The sequence below is a fragment of the Hylobates moloch genome, unplaced genomic scaffold (genome assembly GCF_009828535.3).
Source record: "Hylobates moloch isolate HMO894 unplaced genomic scaffold, HMol_V3 SCAFFOLD_1, whole genome shotgun sequence".
In the NCBI taxonomy this organism is placed as follows: Eukaryota; Metazoa; Chordata; class Mammalia; order Primates; family Hylobatidae; genus Hylobates; species Hylobates moloch.
Window position 1 is genome coordinate 95,264,139 of NW_026652276.1, and position 15,457 is coordinate 95,279,595.

General features: G+C 49.2%; 1 protein-coding gene across 1 annotated transcript in view; it reads left to right on the forward strand.

Annotated features, from left to right (window-relative positions):
- Positions 1 to 11,630: 11,630 nt before the first annotated feature.
- The window catches only part of FOXK1 (forkhead box K1), a 61,667-nt gene continuing 57,840 nt past the window's right edge, over positions 11,631 to 15,457 (forward strand). The window contains exon 1 of the mRNA XM_058442297.1: positions 11,631 to 11,750. Coding sequence (XP_058298280.1) covers positions 11,746 to 11,750 — 5 coding nt within the window. The 5' untranslated portion in view covers positions 11,631 to 11,745. The remainder of the gene's footprint in view (positions 11,751 to 15,457) is intronic.

Genomic DNA, 15,457 nt, shown 5'->3' on the forward strand with positions numbered 1-15,457 from the left:
CCTGTAGTCCCAGCTACTCAAGAGGCTGAGGCAGGAGAATCACTTGAACCTGGGAGGTGGAGGTTGCAGTGAGCCGAGATCGCGTCACTGCATTCCAGCTTGGGCAACAGAGCGAGACTCTGTCTCAAAAATAATAATGATAATAAAAATAAAATGAAATGTGGCTCATGTCACTACAGAACTGAATTTTTCATTTGGCTTTCGTTTTTTTTTTTTTTTTCGAGACAGGGTCTCACTCTGTTGCCCATGCTAGAGTGCAGTCGTGCAATCATGGCTCACTGCAGCCTCTAGCTCCCAGGGCTCAGATGATCCTCTCACGTCAGCCTCCTGGGCAGCTGGGACTACAGGTGTGTGCCACTACACCCTGCTAGTTTTTGTATTTTTTATAGAGATGGGGTTTTACCATGTTGTCCAGGCTGGTCTTGAACTCCTGGGTTCAAGCTATCCACCCACTACAGCCTTCCAAAGTGCTAAGATTATATGCATGAGCCACTGTGTCTGGCCCTGGCGTTAGTTTTTAAGTTAAATTGAAGTGGCCATACACGCTGCTACTCAGCAGTGCCCTTGAAGAGTTACAGGTCTGCGAGTTCCCTGGTGACTGGTCGTGGCCACTGCCTTAGTTTATCCCATTGACCTCAGTGGTACAAGTATGATTTTGTGCAGTTGGCTTTGGAGGTGGAAATGATCGGAAGGTCTGGTCAAGGCTATGGGACTTTGCAGACCCACTGAAGTTGTCTGTGGTCACAAGGTGTCCTAAGGCAGGGAGCCTGCCCACCAGACCCCTGTTAAAGGCTCTTTATGAAATGTCTTGTGGCATGGTATGGTGGCTCCCACCTGTAATCCCAGGACTTTGGGAGGCTGAGGCGGGTGGATCACCTGAGTCAGGAGTTCAAGACCAACCTGACTAACATAGCGAAACCCTGCCTCTACTAAAAATACAAAAATTAGCCAGGCGTGGTGGCTCACGCCTGTAATCCCAGCACTTTGGGAGGCCAAGGTGGGAAGATCACCTGAGGTCAGGAGTTCGAGACCAGCCTGACCAACATGGAGAAACCCCGTCTCTACTAAAAATACAAAATTAGCTGGGCGTGGTGGCACATGCCTGTAATCCCAGCTACTCCGGAGGCTGAGGCAGGACAATTGCTTGAATCCAGGAGGCAGAGATTGCAGTGAGTCAAGATGGCACCATTGCACTCCAGCCTGGCCAACGAGCGAAACTCCGTCTCAAAAAAACAAACAAACAAAAAAACAACCCATAAAAATTAGCTGGTTGTGGTGGTGTGCACCTGCAATCCCAGCTACTTAGGAGCCTGAGGCAGGAGAATCTCTTGAACCCAGGAGGTGGAGGCTGTAGTGAGCTAAGGATGCACCACTGCACTCCAGCCTGGGCGACAGAGCAAGACTCTGTCTCAAAAAAAAAAGAGTCTTGTGCTGACTCTGACCCCTGACATACGTTAGGAGGGGAGGCTTCCATTTGTCCCTGTCTTAACCCTACTTCTTGAAGCCAAAGGAAAGAAGCAAATCATCTGAGAGGAGATTCTGATGGATAATAAAGAAGAGGGACAAGCTTGCTGATGTAGGGGGAAATAAATCGTAGAGGCTCTGTCTAGCTTGGATTTACTGTGTGTACTGGCTGTGGGTGGATTACATGTGAGCTCATAAATATTAATAGTTTGCTCATGTCCTTGTAGATTTGTAAATTCCTTGATAAGCAGGTTTGTGTGCGTGACATGTGTCTGTCGTCTACCCGTCACACGGTTGTACCGGGTAGCCTTTGCTTAATAAGCCCTCGGAGTACTCGTGCTTTGAGCTGATGGGACTTGCGCGGTGGTCATTAAGCGTTCGTGTGAATACCAGGTATCTCTGTCTCCCAGAAGCTGCGAGTCCCTTGAGGGCAGGGGCTGCTTCTTTTGGGAGGCATTTCATTCTCGGTGCTTCGCCCAGTGCCAGTGAAGACACACTTCCAGGTGTCATCTGCTATAACCTGCTAGCCCTTCTAATAGGTAAACTCCAAAACCTTGCCCATGGAAAGTCCACAGTAGATGTTTCTGAATGGTGGGCAGAAAATGCCTCCTTCAGGCTAGGCATGGCGGCTCACGCCTGTAATCCCAGCACTTTGGGAGGCTGAGGTGGGTGGATCACTTGAGGCCAGGAGTTCGAGACCAGTCTGGCCAACATGGTGGAACCCCCATCTCTACTAAAAATACAAAAATTAGCCAGGCATGGTGGTGTGCTCCTGTAGTCCCAGCTACACGGGAGGCTGAGGCAGGAGAATCCCTTGAACCCGGGAGGTGGAAGTTGCAGTGAGCCGAGATCATCCCGCCACCACACTCCAGCCTGGGCGACAGAGCGAGACTCTGTCTCAATAAACAAAAAAAAGAAAATGCCTCCCTTAAGGTGTGATTGAGGGACCCAGGCTGACACTGTCTGGAGTCCGGCGGCCTGGGCACGGCTGCCCCTGCTGCAGTGCTGTCTGCATCTGGAGGAAGAGAGGGAGGCTCCGGGGAGGCCAGGCCCAGAAGCAGCAGATCTCACTTCCACTCAAGCCAGTGACCAGCGCTCAGTCTCCGGCCACCCCAAGGGAAGGCAGCATGCTCAGGAAAATGATGACAGTGGCCCGCTGAATAGCTAGCCAGTATTCATGGCCAACTTTTCAGATCAAGGTAGCCAGCTGCAGCCTGTGGGCCAGGCCCTGCCAGCTGCCTGTGTTTGTAAATAAAGTTTTATTGGAACACACCACGCACATTTGTTAAGTGCTGTCTGTGGCTGCTGAGCTGAGCCGGAGACCGTGTGGACCCCAGAGGCTGTGTTATTTCCTTCTGGCCATGCCCGGTGGCCCGTCTGCACACCCCTGCCCTAGGCCACAGACTTCTACTCTTCCACGTCAGTGCGTTTTGCCCGGGTTCATCAGCACCTTTTATTACCAATTTCTCTCCACATCGAACCGCCTGTGTTTCTTGTCATGTTGAATCCTGGGTTTTGGGAATATGAACAGGATCTGTTTTTCTTATTATTTTCTTTTTCTTTTTTTTTTTTTTTTTTGAGACGGAGTCTTGCTCTATCACCCAGGCTGGAGTGCAGTGGCGCAATCTCGGCTCACTGCAAGCTCCGCCTCCTGGGTTCATGCCATTCTCCTGCCTCAGCCTCTCCGAGTAGCTGGGACTACAGGCGCCCGCCACCACGCCCGGCTAATTTTTTGGTATTTTTAGTAGAGACGGGGTTTCACCGTGGTCTCGATCTCCTGACCTCGTGATCCGCCCGCCTCGGCCTCCCAAAGTGCTGGGATTACAAGCGTGAGCCACCGCGCCTGGCCTTTTCTTATTATTTTCTAAAGGTTAGTGTTTACATACAGGAAAGGTAGGCTGTGTGTGTGTGTGTGTGTGTGTGTGTGTGTGTGTGTTATTGGTATGAGTTTTATAATAACTAATTTTTTTTTTTCTTTTTTTGTTTTGAGGTGGAGTCTTGCTCTGTCATCCAGACTGGAGTGCAGTGGCGTGATCTCAGCTCATTGTAACCTCCACTTCCTGGGTTCAAGCGCTTCTCTTGCCACAGCCTCCCGAGTAGCTGGGATTACAAGGGTGCACTATCACGCCTGGCTAATTTTTGTATTTTTAGTAGAGATGGGGTTTCACCATGTTGGCCAGGCTGGCCTTGAACTCCTGACCTCAAGTGATCCTCCTGCCTTGGCCTCCCAAAGTGCTGGGACTACAGGCGAGAGCCACTGCGCCCAGCCCTAATTTGTTATTAAAATTTTACGTTTTGAAAAAGTTGCCTGCCTCCAAAAATGTTGCAAGATGAGTCCAAATAACTCCTGCATGTCCTCTGCCCAGATTTGTTCATTTTTAGTGCTCTGCCATGTTCGGCATTTTCTCTATATATGTATGTTATCTGAGAGTGAGATTTTATATCTGTATGTGTGTATGTATATATCGTGCCCTTTTTCTTAATACCACAAGATGCATTTCCTAAGAATAAGGATTTTTTTTGTTTCTTCTCGCTTCATCATATGCAAGAATAAAGATACTTTATTCATGCCCACCCCAGGACACCCAAAAATGAGGTGGAGGATATTTTACATAATCACAGTCTGTTATTAAATTTAGGAACATTAGCAATGATCCCATATGATTAGCTCATGTGCAGTCCACGTACCTCTTTGTTGTTGTTGTTGTTGTTGTTGTTGTTGTTTGAGACAGGGACTCCCTGTGTCACCCAGGCTGGAGTACAGTGGCACGATCATAGCTCACTGCAGCCTCGACCTCCCAGGCTCAACTGATCCTCCCACCTCAGCCTCCTGAATGGCTGGGACTACAGGCACGTGCCACCATGCCCTGCTAATTTTTTGTGTGTTTCTAGAAATGGGGTTTCACCATGTTGCCCAGGCTGGTCTCAAACTCCTGAGCTCAGGTGATCCTCCCACCTTAGTCTTCCAAGTAACTGGAACTATAGGCCCGCGTTACCACGCTCAGCTAACTTTTTACTTTTTATGTAGATGGGGTCTTGCTGTGTTGCCCAGGCTGGTCTCAAACACCTAGGCTCAAACGATCCACACACCTCGGCCTCCCAAAGTGCTGGTGTTACAGGCGTGCACCACCGTGCCCGGCCCACATACCATTTTTGCCATTTGTCCCAGTATCGCCCAGTGCAGTGCTTTGTCTCCAGCTTGGGCACCAGCTCAGGATGGAGTTTGGCGTGCTGTTGTCCTGCGTTTTTAGTCATCTTAATCTGGGACAGTTCATCAGCCCTTCTTTGTCATTATTGACCTTGACATTTTTAAAAACAGGCCAGTTATGTTATGGGCTGGCTCTCCACGTACATTTGTCTGATTTGACAAAATCCCGACTTCACTCAGGTCAAGCATCTTTGGCCATGGGACTTGTGGGGTCCTTATCCACAGGGTTAGTTTTTTTTTTTTTTTTTTGAGACAGTCTCACTCTGTCACCCAGGCTGGAGTGCAGTGACACGATCTCGGCTCACTACAGCATCTGCCTCCTGGGTCAAGCGGTTGTCCTGTATCAGCCTCCCGATTAACTGGGATTACAGGTGCCCGCCACCATGCTGGGCTAATTTTTGTATTTTTAGTAGAGACAGGGTTTCACCATGTTGGCCAGGCTGGTCTCGAACTCCTGGCCTCAAGTGATCCAGCCACCTCAGCCTTCCACAGTGCTGGGATTACAGGCATGTGCCACCGCACCTGGCCTCACAGGGTTAGTTTTCATCACTTGGTTTAGGTGTTGTCTGGCTGGCTTTTCCACCAAAGAGTTACTGGTTTTTTTCTTTTGTAATTAAGTAATTTTGAGATTCAGTACAAGTGTAAGATATTAATTTTCTGTTTAGTCACATTTACATTTCTGGTAACAGTTTTTTAATTCATATGCTTGCATTTCCTGGGTCATAATCCTCACGTGCAAATAATACTTCTTCTCTTTGTTCCAGTATCTTAGATCTCATTTCTTTGTGTCGTCTGGTTGAATGGGCTAGGACCTCCAAATAACATTGACCGAGTACCATGATAATGGGTTCCTTCTTGTTTCTAGCTTGGAAAGAAACGCCTGTGAAGCATTTCAGAGTAAATATTGCTCTGCCTGCCTGAGAGCCATTTCCAATCGGGGGCCTTCCCAGTGCCCGGCTGAGCTTAGGTCCCAGTGGCGTGCACTGCAGCACCCCACGGCACCCTGTGTGACCTGTCGTTGTCTGTGGTTATATTTATCTGAGACACCCTGAGTTTTGTGGGGGCAGGACCACGTTTTTCTTGTTTATTGCATAACCTCAGTACATACCAGTATACTTGGCACATAGTTGGCACTTTGTAAATAATTGTTGGCAAAATGAATAAACAAATAGGAGAGGTCTGAATGCAAAAATAACCTGGTCTAAGAAAGTGATTAGAAGTTCCATTAGCTTCGCTTCTAAAGGTCTGGCTTTTGCTGAGTGCCCTTGGGCAAGTGGATTGACCCCGAGCTCCTGTTTTCTCATCTGTAAAGTGGGCACACTTCCTTTTTCATAGGTAATTGTGAGAATTACTAGAGATACATTAGAAGTATTTACTGGGCCGGGTGTGGTGGCTCAGTGGGATTACACCTGTAATCCCCTCCCAGCACTTTGGGAGGCCAAGGTGAGAAGATCGCTTGAAGCCAGGTGTTGAAGACCAGCCTGGGCAACATGGTGAAACCCCGTCTCTACAAAAAAATACACAAATTAGCCAGGCGTGGTATCATGCACCTGTGATATGAGCTACTCGGGAGGCTGAGGGAGAAGGATCCCTTTATCCCCGGAAGGTCAAGGCTGCAGTGAGCTATAATCGCACTACTACTACACTGCAGCCTGGGCAACAGAGCAAGACCCTGTCTCAAAAAACAAACAAACAAACAGGTACTTACCTCAGTGCCTGGCACACAGACAGTGCTGATAGATAAACATCCCACATACATGCGTCTGTGCTGCCATCATCGCTGTTGTTACTGTCAAGGATGTATTATTCATCCTGTGATTTCAGAAGCGGGGTTTGTTGCAGGGCAGTGGGAAATGACTGCAGTGCTTTGAGCTGCTCACAGTGGAGCTGCTGAGCTCCCTGCCCCAGCCTGTTCCAGCAGGGGCGGCTGCTCACCAGCAAGGCTGTCATTTCTAGGCAGCATCTTGCACTGGCTGGAGAATGGGCTTCGTATCTCCAAGCTCCCTGCGGCTCTGAAGGCTGCATGATCAGAGCTAAACAGTAGGGGTTTGTTTTCTTATATTTTTCCGAGCTGCTTATCTAGAGAATGGGAGCTCAAAGGACGGGGGACTGGAAGAGGCAAACTCAAGTTTTACCTTGAATTCGTTTGAGTTACATTTGTCGGGTACAGAGACTGGCCAAAACTTAGGGAGGACACTGAGATAAGAAGGTTTGATCTCAAAACAGTTCCCGTTTTAGCCACCGTGCCCAGCCAATTCATATGTATTTTAAGGTATTTTTTAAACGTGGAAAAGTACAAAGGATATGTAGCAAGTACTATTGACCGGGCGCGGTGGCTCACATCGGTAATCCCAACACTTTGGGAGACTGAGGTGGGAGGATCCCTTGAGCTCAGGAGTTCGGGACCAGCCTGGGCAACGTAGCAAGATGCTGTCCCTGCAAAAAATAAAAAGTAAAAAATTATCTGGGCATGGTGGTGCTTGCCTGTATTTGCAGCTACTCGGGAGGCCGAGGTGGGAAGATCGCCTGAGACTGGGAGGTTGAGGCTGCAGTGAGCTGTGACTGCACCACTGCACTCCAGCCTGGGCAACAGAGCAAGACCCTGTCTCAGAAAAAACCTCAAAAAGCAACAACAAAAAAGCCAAGTCATATTGTACCCACTAAGAATCAGTGCTTTTTCACATTTTGTCATATTTTTTCAAGCCCTTTTTAAAGAGACACATGACAGATAAAATTGAGGTCCCCTGTCCTCCGCCTTCCCCTCCTGTTTCTGTCCCTTCTCCAGAGGCAGCTCCTGGAGGAATTTAACCCTAGACCTCCTGCATATGTCACATATACACATGGATATCTAAGAGGCATTTGTTGTTTGTGTTTTATTTTATTTTTTTGAGATAGAGTCTCACTCTGTCACCCAGGCTGGAGTGCAGTGGCGCAATCTTGGCTCACTGCAACCTCTACCTCCCTGGTTCAAGTGATTCTCCTGCCTCAGCCTCCCGAGTAGCTGGGATTACAGGTGCGTGCCACCATGCCTGGCTAATTTTTTTTGTATTTTTAGTAGAGACAGGGTTTCACCATGTTGGCCAGGCTGGTCTCAAACTCCTGACCTCAGGTGATTCCACCGGCCTTGGCCTCCCAAAGTGCTGGGATTACAGGCGTGAGCCACCGCACCCAGCCAGCATTCATTGTTTAGTTCGTGCGAGTTTTCAGGTTTCGTTAGTGGTGTTGTGACATCTTCTTCATGATCCTATTTGTGTTTTCCACTTCTCTGGAAAGACCACTTCATAGGTTGGTGCCATCAGACATGCGTAACCCTAGTGGGTATAACCCCCCCATCCTGGACGGGGCCTTGACGGGGCCTCTGGCCTCCCCCGCTGTCTTCCTCTTCTCAGCTCTGACCAGAGGGGATGGAAGCTTGTGTCCCTCTGGGTGACAGAGCCAGCCTGCCCGCCCTACCCAGCTCGGGTTCTGGGTTCCTTTGTCCCCGTCCCCAGGGTTGCGTGTCCTGCTTATCCTCCTGAGCTCCTGGGCTGTGTCTCCACCTGAAAGGCCGTCCTCAACTCCCCCTGCCAGGTCCAGTTGGGGACCAAGACCCCTGGTTGCTTGCAGTGCTGGGTGAGAGCGCCTCTGTGTCGGGGGCTGGGCTGGGCTAGGAAGACTGGCTTTCTCAGGGGATTCCAGGACAGGTGGCTGGGAGGGTGTTTCTGAGGAAGCGCTGTTTTAGCCGAGGTCTAAGTTACAGGCAGGAGCTGGCAATGAGGAGTCAGGGTGACAGACCTCCAGCCATTGGGCCTCTCAGCTCTGGGGTGAGGGGAGGGAGGGGGAGGACCCCAAGGAGCAGAGCATTTAGGACATTGAATGGGTAGGGCGTGGTGACAGCCTGGCTCTCAGGGCACGGGAGGACAACTCGCTGAAGTTAGTGGCCCCAAGCCATGCAGAGAACCCACGTCTGCAGGGCTGGTGGCGTCCAGCACAGGGCAGCGTCCTAGTGTCCTCGCCCCACAAGGCTCCCCCAGGGTGGCCCGACCCTTCTGCACAGGAGGGAAAGAGCCACAGAAAGTTGAAGGTGCCCAGGAGACTTGGGTACGTTTTGCTCATCTTAGGGTTGGGGACAGAACATCATTAAGAATTGTTTTTATATCTGGCAAAACTAAAAGCTTGAATAATAAAACCAGATGATCCCGGGGGGAGCTGCAGCGGGGGACTGGTGCACCATGCAATTCACATAGCACTGCTCGGGCGACCAGGAGGCCCTTCAGTGCTCAGGAGGCACTTTTAGCCTCATCCTTCAGAGCATTGTGACTAGATAAAAGTAGGTGAAAAGGGAATCACAGCCTGCCGAGAGCTTTAGAGAGACTCCCCTAACCATGATTTAATCTGGGGAAGGGAGAAAAGTAACACGTGGCAGTCACATTACATTACGACCATGAAGGCTAAATACTCCCAGTCACTATAAATACAGAAAACCAAACATGGCAGGAAAAAATGTGTGTATACGTACCCCTACGTGTGGAAAACTGGCTACCACATACTTAACAAAATAACTTGGGAATGAATTACTCATGGTGAGGCTTCCGATCAGTGTCTAACCCTGGTAGCGTCTGCCAGTAGCTGCACTGAAAGGGTCTACCAAGGGTACACTAGGGACATTTTTCATTTAAAGGTGAAAGATTTTTAAAAATGCATTGCTAAGAAACATCCCTGGCTGGGCGTGGTGGCGCACACCTGTAATTCCAGCACTTTGGGAGGCCGAGGCAGGTGGATCACTTGAGGTCAGGAGTTTGAGACCAGCCTGGCCAATGTAGTAAAACCTCGTTTCTACTAAAAACACAAAAATTAGCCAGGCGTAGTGGCTCATGCCTGTAATCCCAGCTCCTCGGGTGGCTGAGGCAGGAGAATCACTTGAACTCAGAAGGTGGAGATTGTAGTGAGCTGAGATCACACCACTGCACTCCAGCCTGGGCAACAGAGTAAGACTCTGTCTCAGAAAAAGAAAAGAAAAGAAAAGAAAGGAAACATTCCTTTTATCAAATAAGAAATAAATATTTCTCAAAAATTAAAAAAAATGCTCAGAGGATTACCGGGTACTTTGTGAATAAATGTTTTCCCTACAGACTTGGATAAGCTAAGCTGGGATCCACGCAGCAGGAGGGATTGCCCTGTGTCCTAGGCAAGGCTGGCATCAGTGACAGCAGCATCAGGCTGTGCTCGGATCACGGGCCCATCTGTAGTTATACTTTTTAAATTTTTTTTCTTTTTTTGTTTTTGTAGAGATAGAATCTCACTGTGTTGCCCAGGCTGGTCTCAAACTCCTTGCCTTGATTTGGCCTCCCAAACCAATCTATGTTTTATTCTTTTTTTTTTTTTGAGACAAAGTCTGGCTCTGTCACCCAGGCTAGAGTGCAGTGGCACGAACTCAGCTCACTGCAACCTCCACCTCCCTGGTTCAAGTGATTCTCCTGCCTCAGCCTCCCGAGTAGCTGGGACTACAGGCACATGCCACCACGCCGGGCTAATTTTTGTATTTTTAGTAGAGATGGGGTTTCACCATGTTGGCCAGGCTGGTCTTGAACTCCTGACCTCAGGCAATCTGCCCACATCAGCCTCCCAAAGTACTGGGATTACAGGCATGAGCCACTGCACCTGGCCTAAAAGTTTATTTTCCATCAGTCTGCATTCTCCAATTTTTTAAAGTCAGAATTTTATTGTTTTGTTGCTGTTATTAGAGACAAGATCTCACTCTGTCACCCGGGCTGGGGGGCAGTGGCATAGTCACAGCTCACTGCAGCCTCAAACTCCCGGGCTCAAGCCATCTTCCCACCTCAGCCTCTCCAGTAGCTGGGACTACAGGCGCACGCCATCACCCTGGCCAATTTTTTTTTTTGTAAAGACAGGGTCTTGGTATGTTGCCCAGGCTGGTCTTGAACTCCTGGCTCAAGCGATCCTCCCACCTTGGCCTCCCGCAGTGCTGGGATTACAGGCATGAGCGATCTGGCCTTAAGTGAGAATTCTTATGTGTCATTTTCTTTCCTTTTCTTTTCTTTTCTTTTCTTTTCTTTTCTTTTCTCTCTCTCTCTCTCTCTCTCTCTCTCTCTCTCTCTCTCTCTCTCTCTCTCTCTCTCTCTCTCTCTCTCTCTCTCTCTCTCTCTCTCTCTCTCGTCACCAGGCTGGAGTACACTGGTACAATGTCTGTTCATGGCAACCTCTGCTTCCCAGATTGAAGCGATTCTCCTGCCTTAGCCTCCCAAGCAGGACTATACAGGCTTGTGCCACCACGTCTGGCTAATTTTTGTATTTTTAGTAGAGATGGGGTTTCACCACATTGGCCAGGATGGTCCGATCTCCTGACCTCATGACCCCCCCGCCTCAGCCTCTCAAAGTGGGATTATATGTGTGAGCCACCGCCCCGGCCCTCACGTGTCATTTCTTTTTATAGGAACCAATTTTAAAAGAAAGCCAATTTAAGAGCTCAGCTTTTAGGTTTTATATCTATATAAACTATATCATTTCAGACTTTCAAAATTATATATATATGCAATCCATGCTTATAGAAAATTGAAAAATACAAAAATATAGAAATGTGAGAAGGAGAAAAGCCACATAGAACTCTCCACAAAGGTGACAGTGAATGTCATTTCAGTGCGTTTTCCTCCTGTTTTCTTTTTAAAAAAATCTATAGCAGGGACTTGGCTGAAACCTTGTATTTGCATATTCACAACTGCTGGTGATCAGAATCACAACTGGTTACGGGCTTAAATACTTAAAAAAAAATACCCCTTTTCTGTGAATGATCTGTTTAAGTGGGTAAAGTGCTCTGCCACCCTAAGTTAGGAGTTTATATCTGTGACACTCCTTCCCTCCAGCGAAACAGCAAAGGGAGGTGGTCAGGGAAGTTCCAGGAATGCAGGCCTCTGGCCCCAGAGTGGGGGAGGGGCCGTGGATGCTGACAGTTGGGGGCCCAGCGGGGACAGTCCCAAGCAGCATGGCTGGGTGTCTGTGGTTCCCTCCTATCAAGAAGGAACCTCTCCACCGTTCTTCAAAGTGGGCAGAATCCTGACACCCACCCCACCAGCGGGATGAGGTAATGCCGACAGTCACCAAAAAGCAAAATGTGATTTACAGTTCTGTCTGAATTTTTTTGGAGTGCAGAAATGTAAAGGAGATCTTCATCATCCTCATGAAAGACACATCACAGGGTGAAATGTTCAAAAGCTATGTGAATGAGGCACGATTTCCTTTGTCAGTATCAGCCAAGTCATCGCTGACCCCGGAGTTGGGCTGACCTTCCTTGGCCACCCGGATGCTGACGCCTGACGCCCCTGTAGCCTGGAACTGCTGGGTGTGCCTGTGCCTTCTCTCTCTCACCCTGCCGGGAGTTCTGAGTTCCTTCTCCAAGGAGGGCTGTGCCCTAGACTTCCGGGCCACTTCCCTCTACCCTTCTCCAGGAAATAACTTAGCTACTTCATGCCCTAATTGAATTCCATTGCATTTTTTCTTCTTAAAATAAAAGACTAAAAACTAACGGTTGCTTCCTGCCTTTGTCCATGACGGCCACCTTCCAATCTTAGAGAAGCAGCGATGTCTCCGCTCCGGGTTTCCCATGATGTCACGTTGCCTGCTTTGTTACCCCTGGTGCCGTGGACACAGGCATTGCCCAAACGCTAATGGAGAGGGAAGAGGCGCGGGGAGCTCAGGGCGTTCGGGGTGGTGTTCTGGTGGGAGGGACGCTGGTAAAGAGCAGGTCTGGCTCAGTGCTTATTTCAGGGAAAACTCTTGTGATGAATGGGCCATCCGGGATAAACAGATGGGACTGAGAGTACAATTTACATAACAATTAAGCTAGTTTAGTACATCCTGCAATGCTGCTGGAACCAGGCCTCTCCCTGGGCGGGCTTTCCGTGTTATTAATCTACTTTATGACCCAGTTTCCCCAAATGGATAATTTCGTCTTGGTAGTGTTAAGATGTATTTAGTGACTCGGGTATCTGCAGCAGCGAGAGGGTGGGTGTGGGAGTTGGTGAATTGTCTCTTACGCCTTCCTCTCCGGGTGTGCGTGGAGAAGGCTGCCTCACTGGGTCTTTGCAGTTGGCGTGTTCCCCAGTGCCATTCGTATCTGATTCATGCGTGTGCGACCAGTACTCCATTTTCACCTTTTTTTTTTTTTTTTGAGATGTACTCTCTCTCCATTGCCCAGGCTGGAATGTAGTGGCGCGATCATGGCTCTCTGCAACCTCTGCCTCCTGGGTTCAAGCAATTCTCCTGCCTCAGCCCCCCAAGTACGTGGGATGACAGGGGCTCGCCACCATGTCCGGCTAATTTTTGTATTTTTAGTAGAGATGGGGTTTCACCATGTTGGCCAGGCTGGTCCCGAACTCCTGACCCCAAGTGATCCACCCTCCTCGGCCTCCCAAAGTGCTGGGATTACACCCATGAGCCACTGCGCTCAGCCTGTTTTCACCTGTTTTCTGAAATCTGAGTAAATGTGGAGGGAGGGAGTGCCCTGGCGCTGGGGTACCGCCTACCTAGTAGCTGGTGGGGGAATGAACTGGAAGGATGAGACCAGTTCCTTCTCCCAGCCTGGAACCCACCCCGCCCTCCAGGAGTGCTTGGAATGTGCTCTTTGAAGGGCCCGAGTCTTCCACTGAATAAAGGCTTTTTCAGATGCTGATTTTGGTGCTAATGCTGTGTGGCTTTGTTTGGGTTCAGTTTTTATTCTGGCTGGCAGAGAGGTCTCTAAAAATGAGTCCCCGTTGCTTTGTAAACATGACCTAGTTGCCGCAGTGACCCCAGCCGCCCTTAGGAAAACTAGAAGCACCTGTGGATCCGGGATCCGGCCTCCTTCGTCCAGGGCTGCTGGTCTGGGGGATGCTCACCCGAAGGTAAATCAGAGTGGATCTTGGGAATAGACCACTTCCTTGGGAAAGGTTGATTAGGTTAAACTCTAACTTGACCTTCAGTTATCCAAAGTCTCTCTCCAGGGTTAGGGTGGAATTTTATACGGCAGAACAAGAACTAAAGATGACCGACTTTAAAAAATTGATATCATAAAAGTATAGCAATTTGCCCCCAATGGTATAAACTTGTGTGTGGCCTGGTAAGGAGAGTTCTCCCTGGTGTTTTTGTGGCTGCAGTGGGCGGGAGGCTGTTCCCTTCCGGGGGCTCCCAGCCTGGGGTGAACTTCATTCCTGCCAGCTTCTCGGAGTCTGGGTGGGTATCGGTGGCCGTCAAATGCTGCTTTTAGAAAAGAGGCTGGTAAGGCCGGGCTTGGTGGCTCAAGCCTGTAATTCCAGCACTTTGGGATGCTGAGGCGGGCAGATCACCTGAGGTCAGGAGTTTAAGACCATCCTGGCTAACACGGTGAAACCCCATCTCTACTAAAAATACAGAAATTAGCTGGGCGTGGTGGCATGTGCCTGTAGTCTCAGCTTACTCAGGAGGCTGAGGCAGAAGAATTGCCTGAATCCGAGAGGTGGAGGTTGCAGTGAGCCAAGATCGCCCCACTGCACTCCAGCCTGGGCAACGAGCAAGACTCTGTCTCAATTAAAAAAAAAAAAAAAGAAAAGAAAAGAAAAGAAAAAAGAAAAAGAAAAACAAGAAAAAAGAAAAGAGGCTGGTGGGAAAATGTAGTTCCTGGAAGCCTCGCGTGGCTGTTGCTGTGCACACTGAGGGCCCGAGGCCCCAGGATCCCCCCGTGCCTTATCCACACTATTTGCTGCCTGGCATCCCCACCCTATCACCCCGAGAATCCCCACTGCACTTTTTGGATCTGTCCAGGATCCCTCCTTGTTCGGCCAGGTCAGCGTGAGGCCGCCTACTGTGCCCCCTTCCCAGGGTCACGTTGCTGTGTCCACGACCCTGGCTTCTGCTTCCATTCTCAGGGTCTGGATGGGGCCAGGCTCTTCCCAAGCGCACAGTCCACGTAGGCTGCTCATTTGGACTCGATGTCTCCAAGCAGATCGAGGCTGGCCCACCACTGCTGGCCCATGACCACTGCTGGCAGATCGAGGCTGGCCCATGACCTGGGCAGGCGGACCTTATCCGGGAGCCCTGTGCACAGTTGGTTTTGCAGCAGGCCCATGTGGTCTGCCAGAAAAGGGGGGGTTGCAGAAGATTTTAACTTTGTTAAAGTCATGAACTGATTTTGCCACAGTAAAGTGTAATTCACATGATACAAAACGTCAAATTGCGTTTTACGCCATTGGTTTGAACACTGGAGCAGTGAAGTTCCACAGTGTAATGATAATGCTTTGGCATTGAGTGACCTCACGATGTGCTGTCCGTCTTCTCGCTGTTCAGCCAGCAATTCACTGTCTATAAAATAGGTCAAAAAGCCATCCCCACCTCCGAGGAGGGAGAGAGGATCCAGTGAGTTCACTTAGAACAACACGTGTCACATTTGAACACGGAAGCCTGTGTGTTAGGCGTTAACATTGTTCCTGTGTGAAGGGGTAGAAGAACAGGCAAAATCCATGATTTTTAAACATTAAATTGTGTGGCAGTCAGTTCAGCACCACTTCTTCTTACGGTTTTAATTGTATTGTCAAAAAAGTTCAAAAATTCAGTTTCTTGGTTTCCTCATCTGAATGAGAAGGTTGGCACTTAAATAGAATCTGTGACTTACTGTTTTGATGACTTTGGACGAGTAGCTCATCTGCTCTAAGCCTCAGTTTCCTCAGTCGCAAACAACACAAATGCCTGCTTCCTTTCTAAGATAACGGAGGTCTCAAAGTACAGGATAGGCCAGTGTACTGGCTCACGCCTGTAATCCCAGCGCCTTGGGAGGCTGAG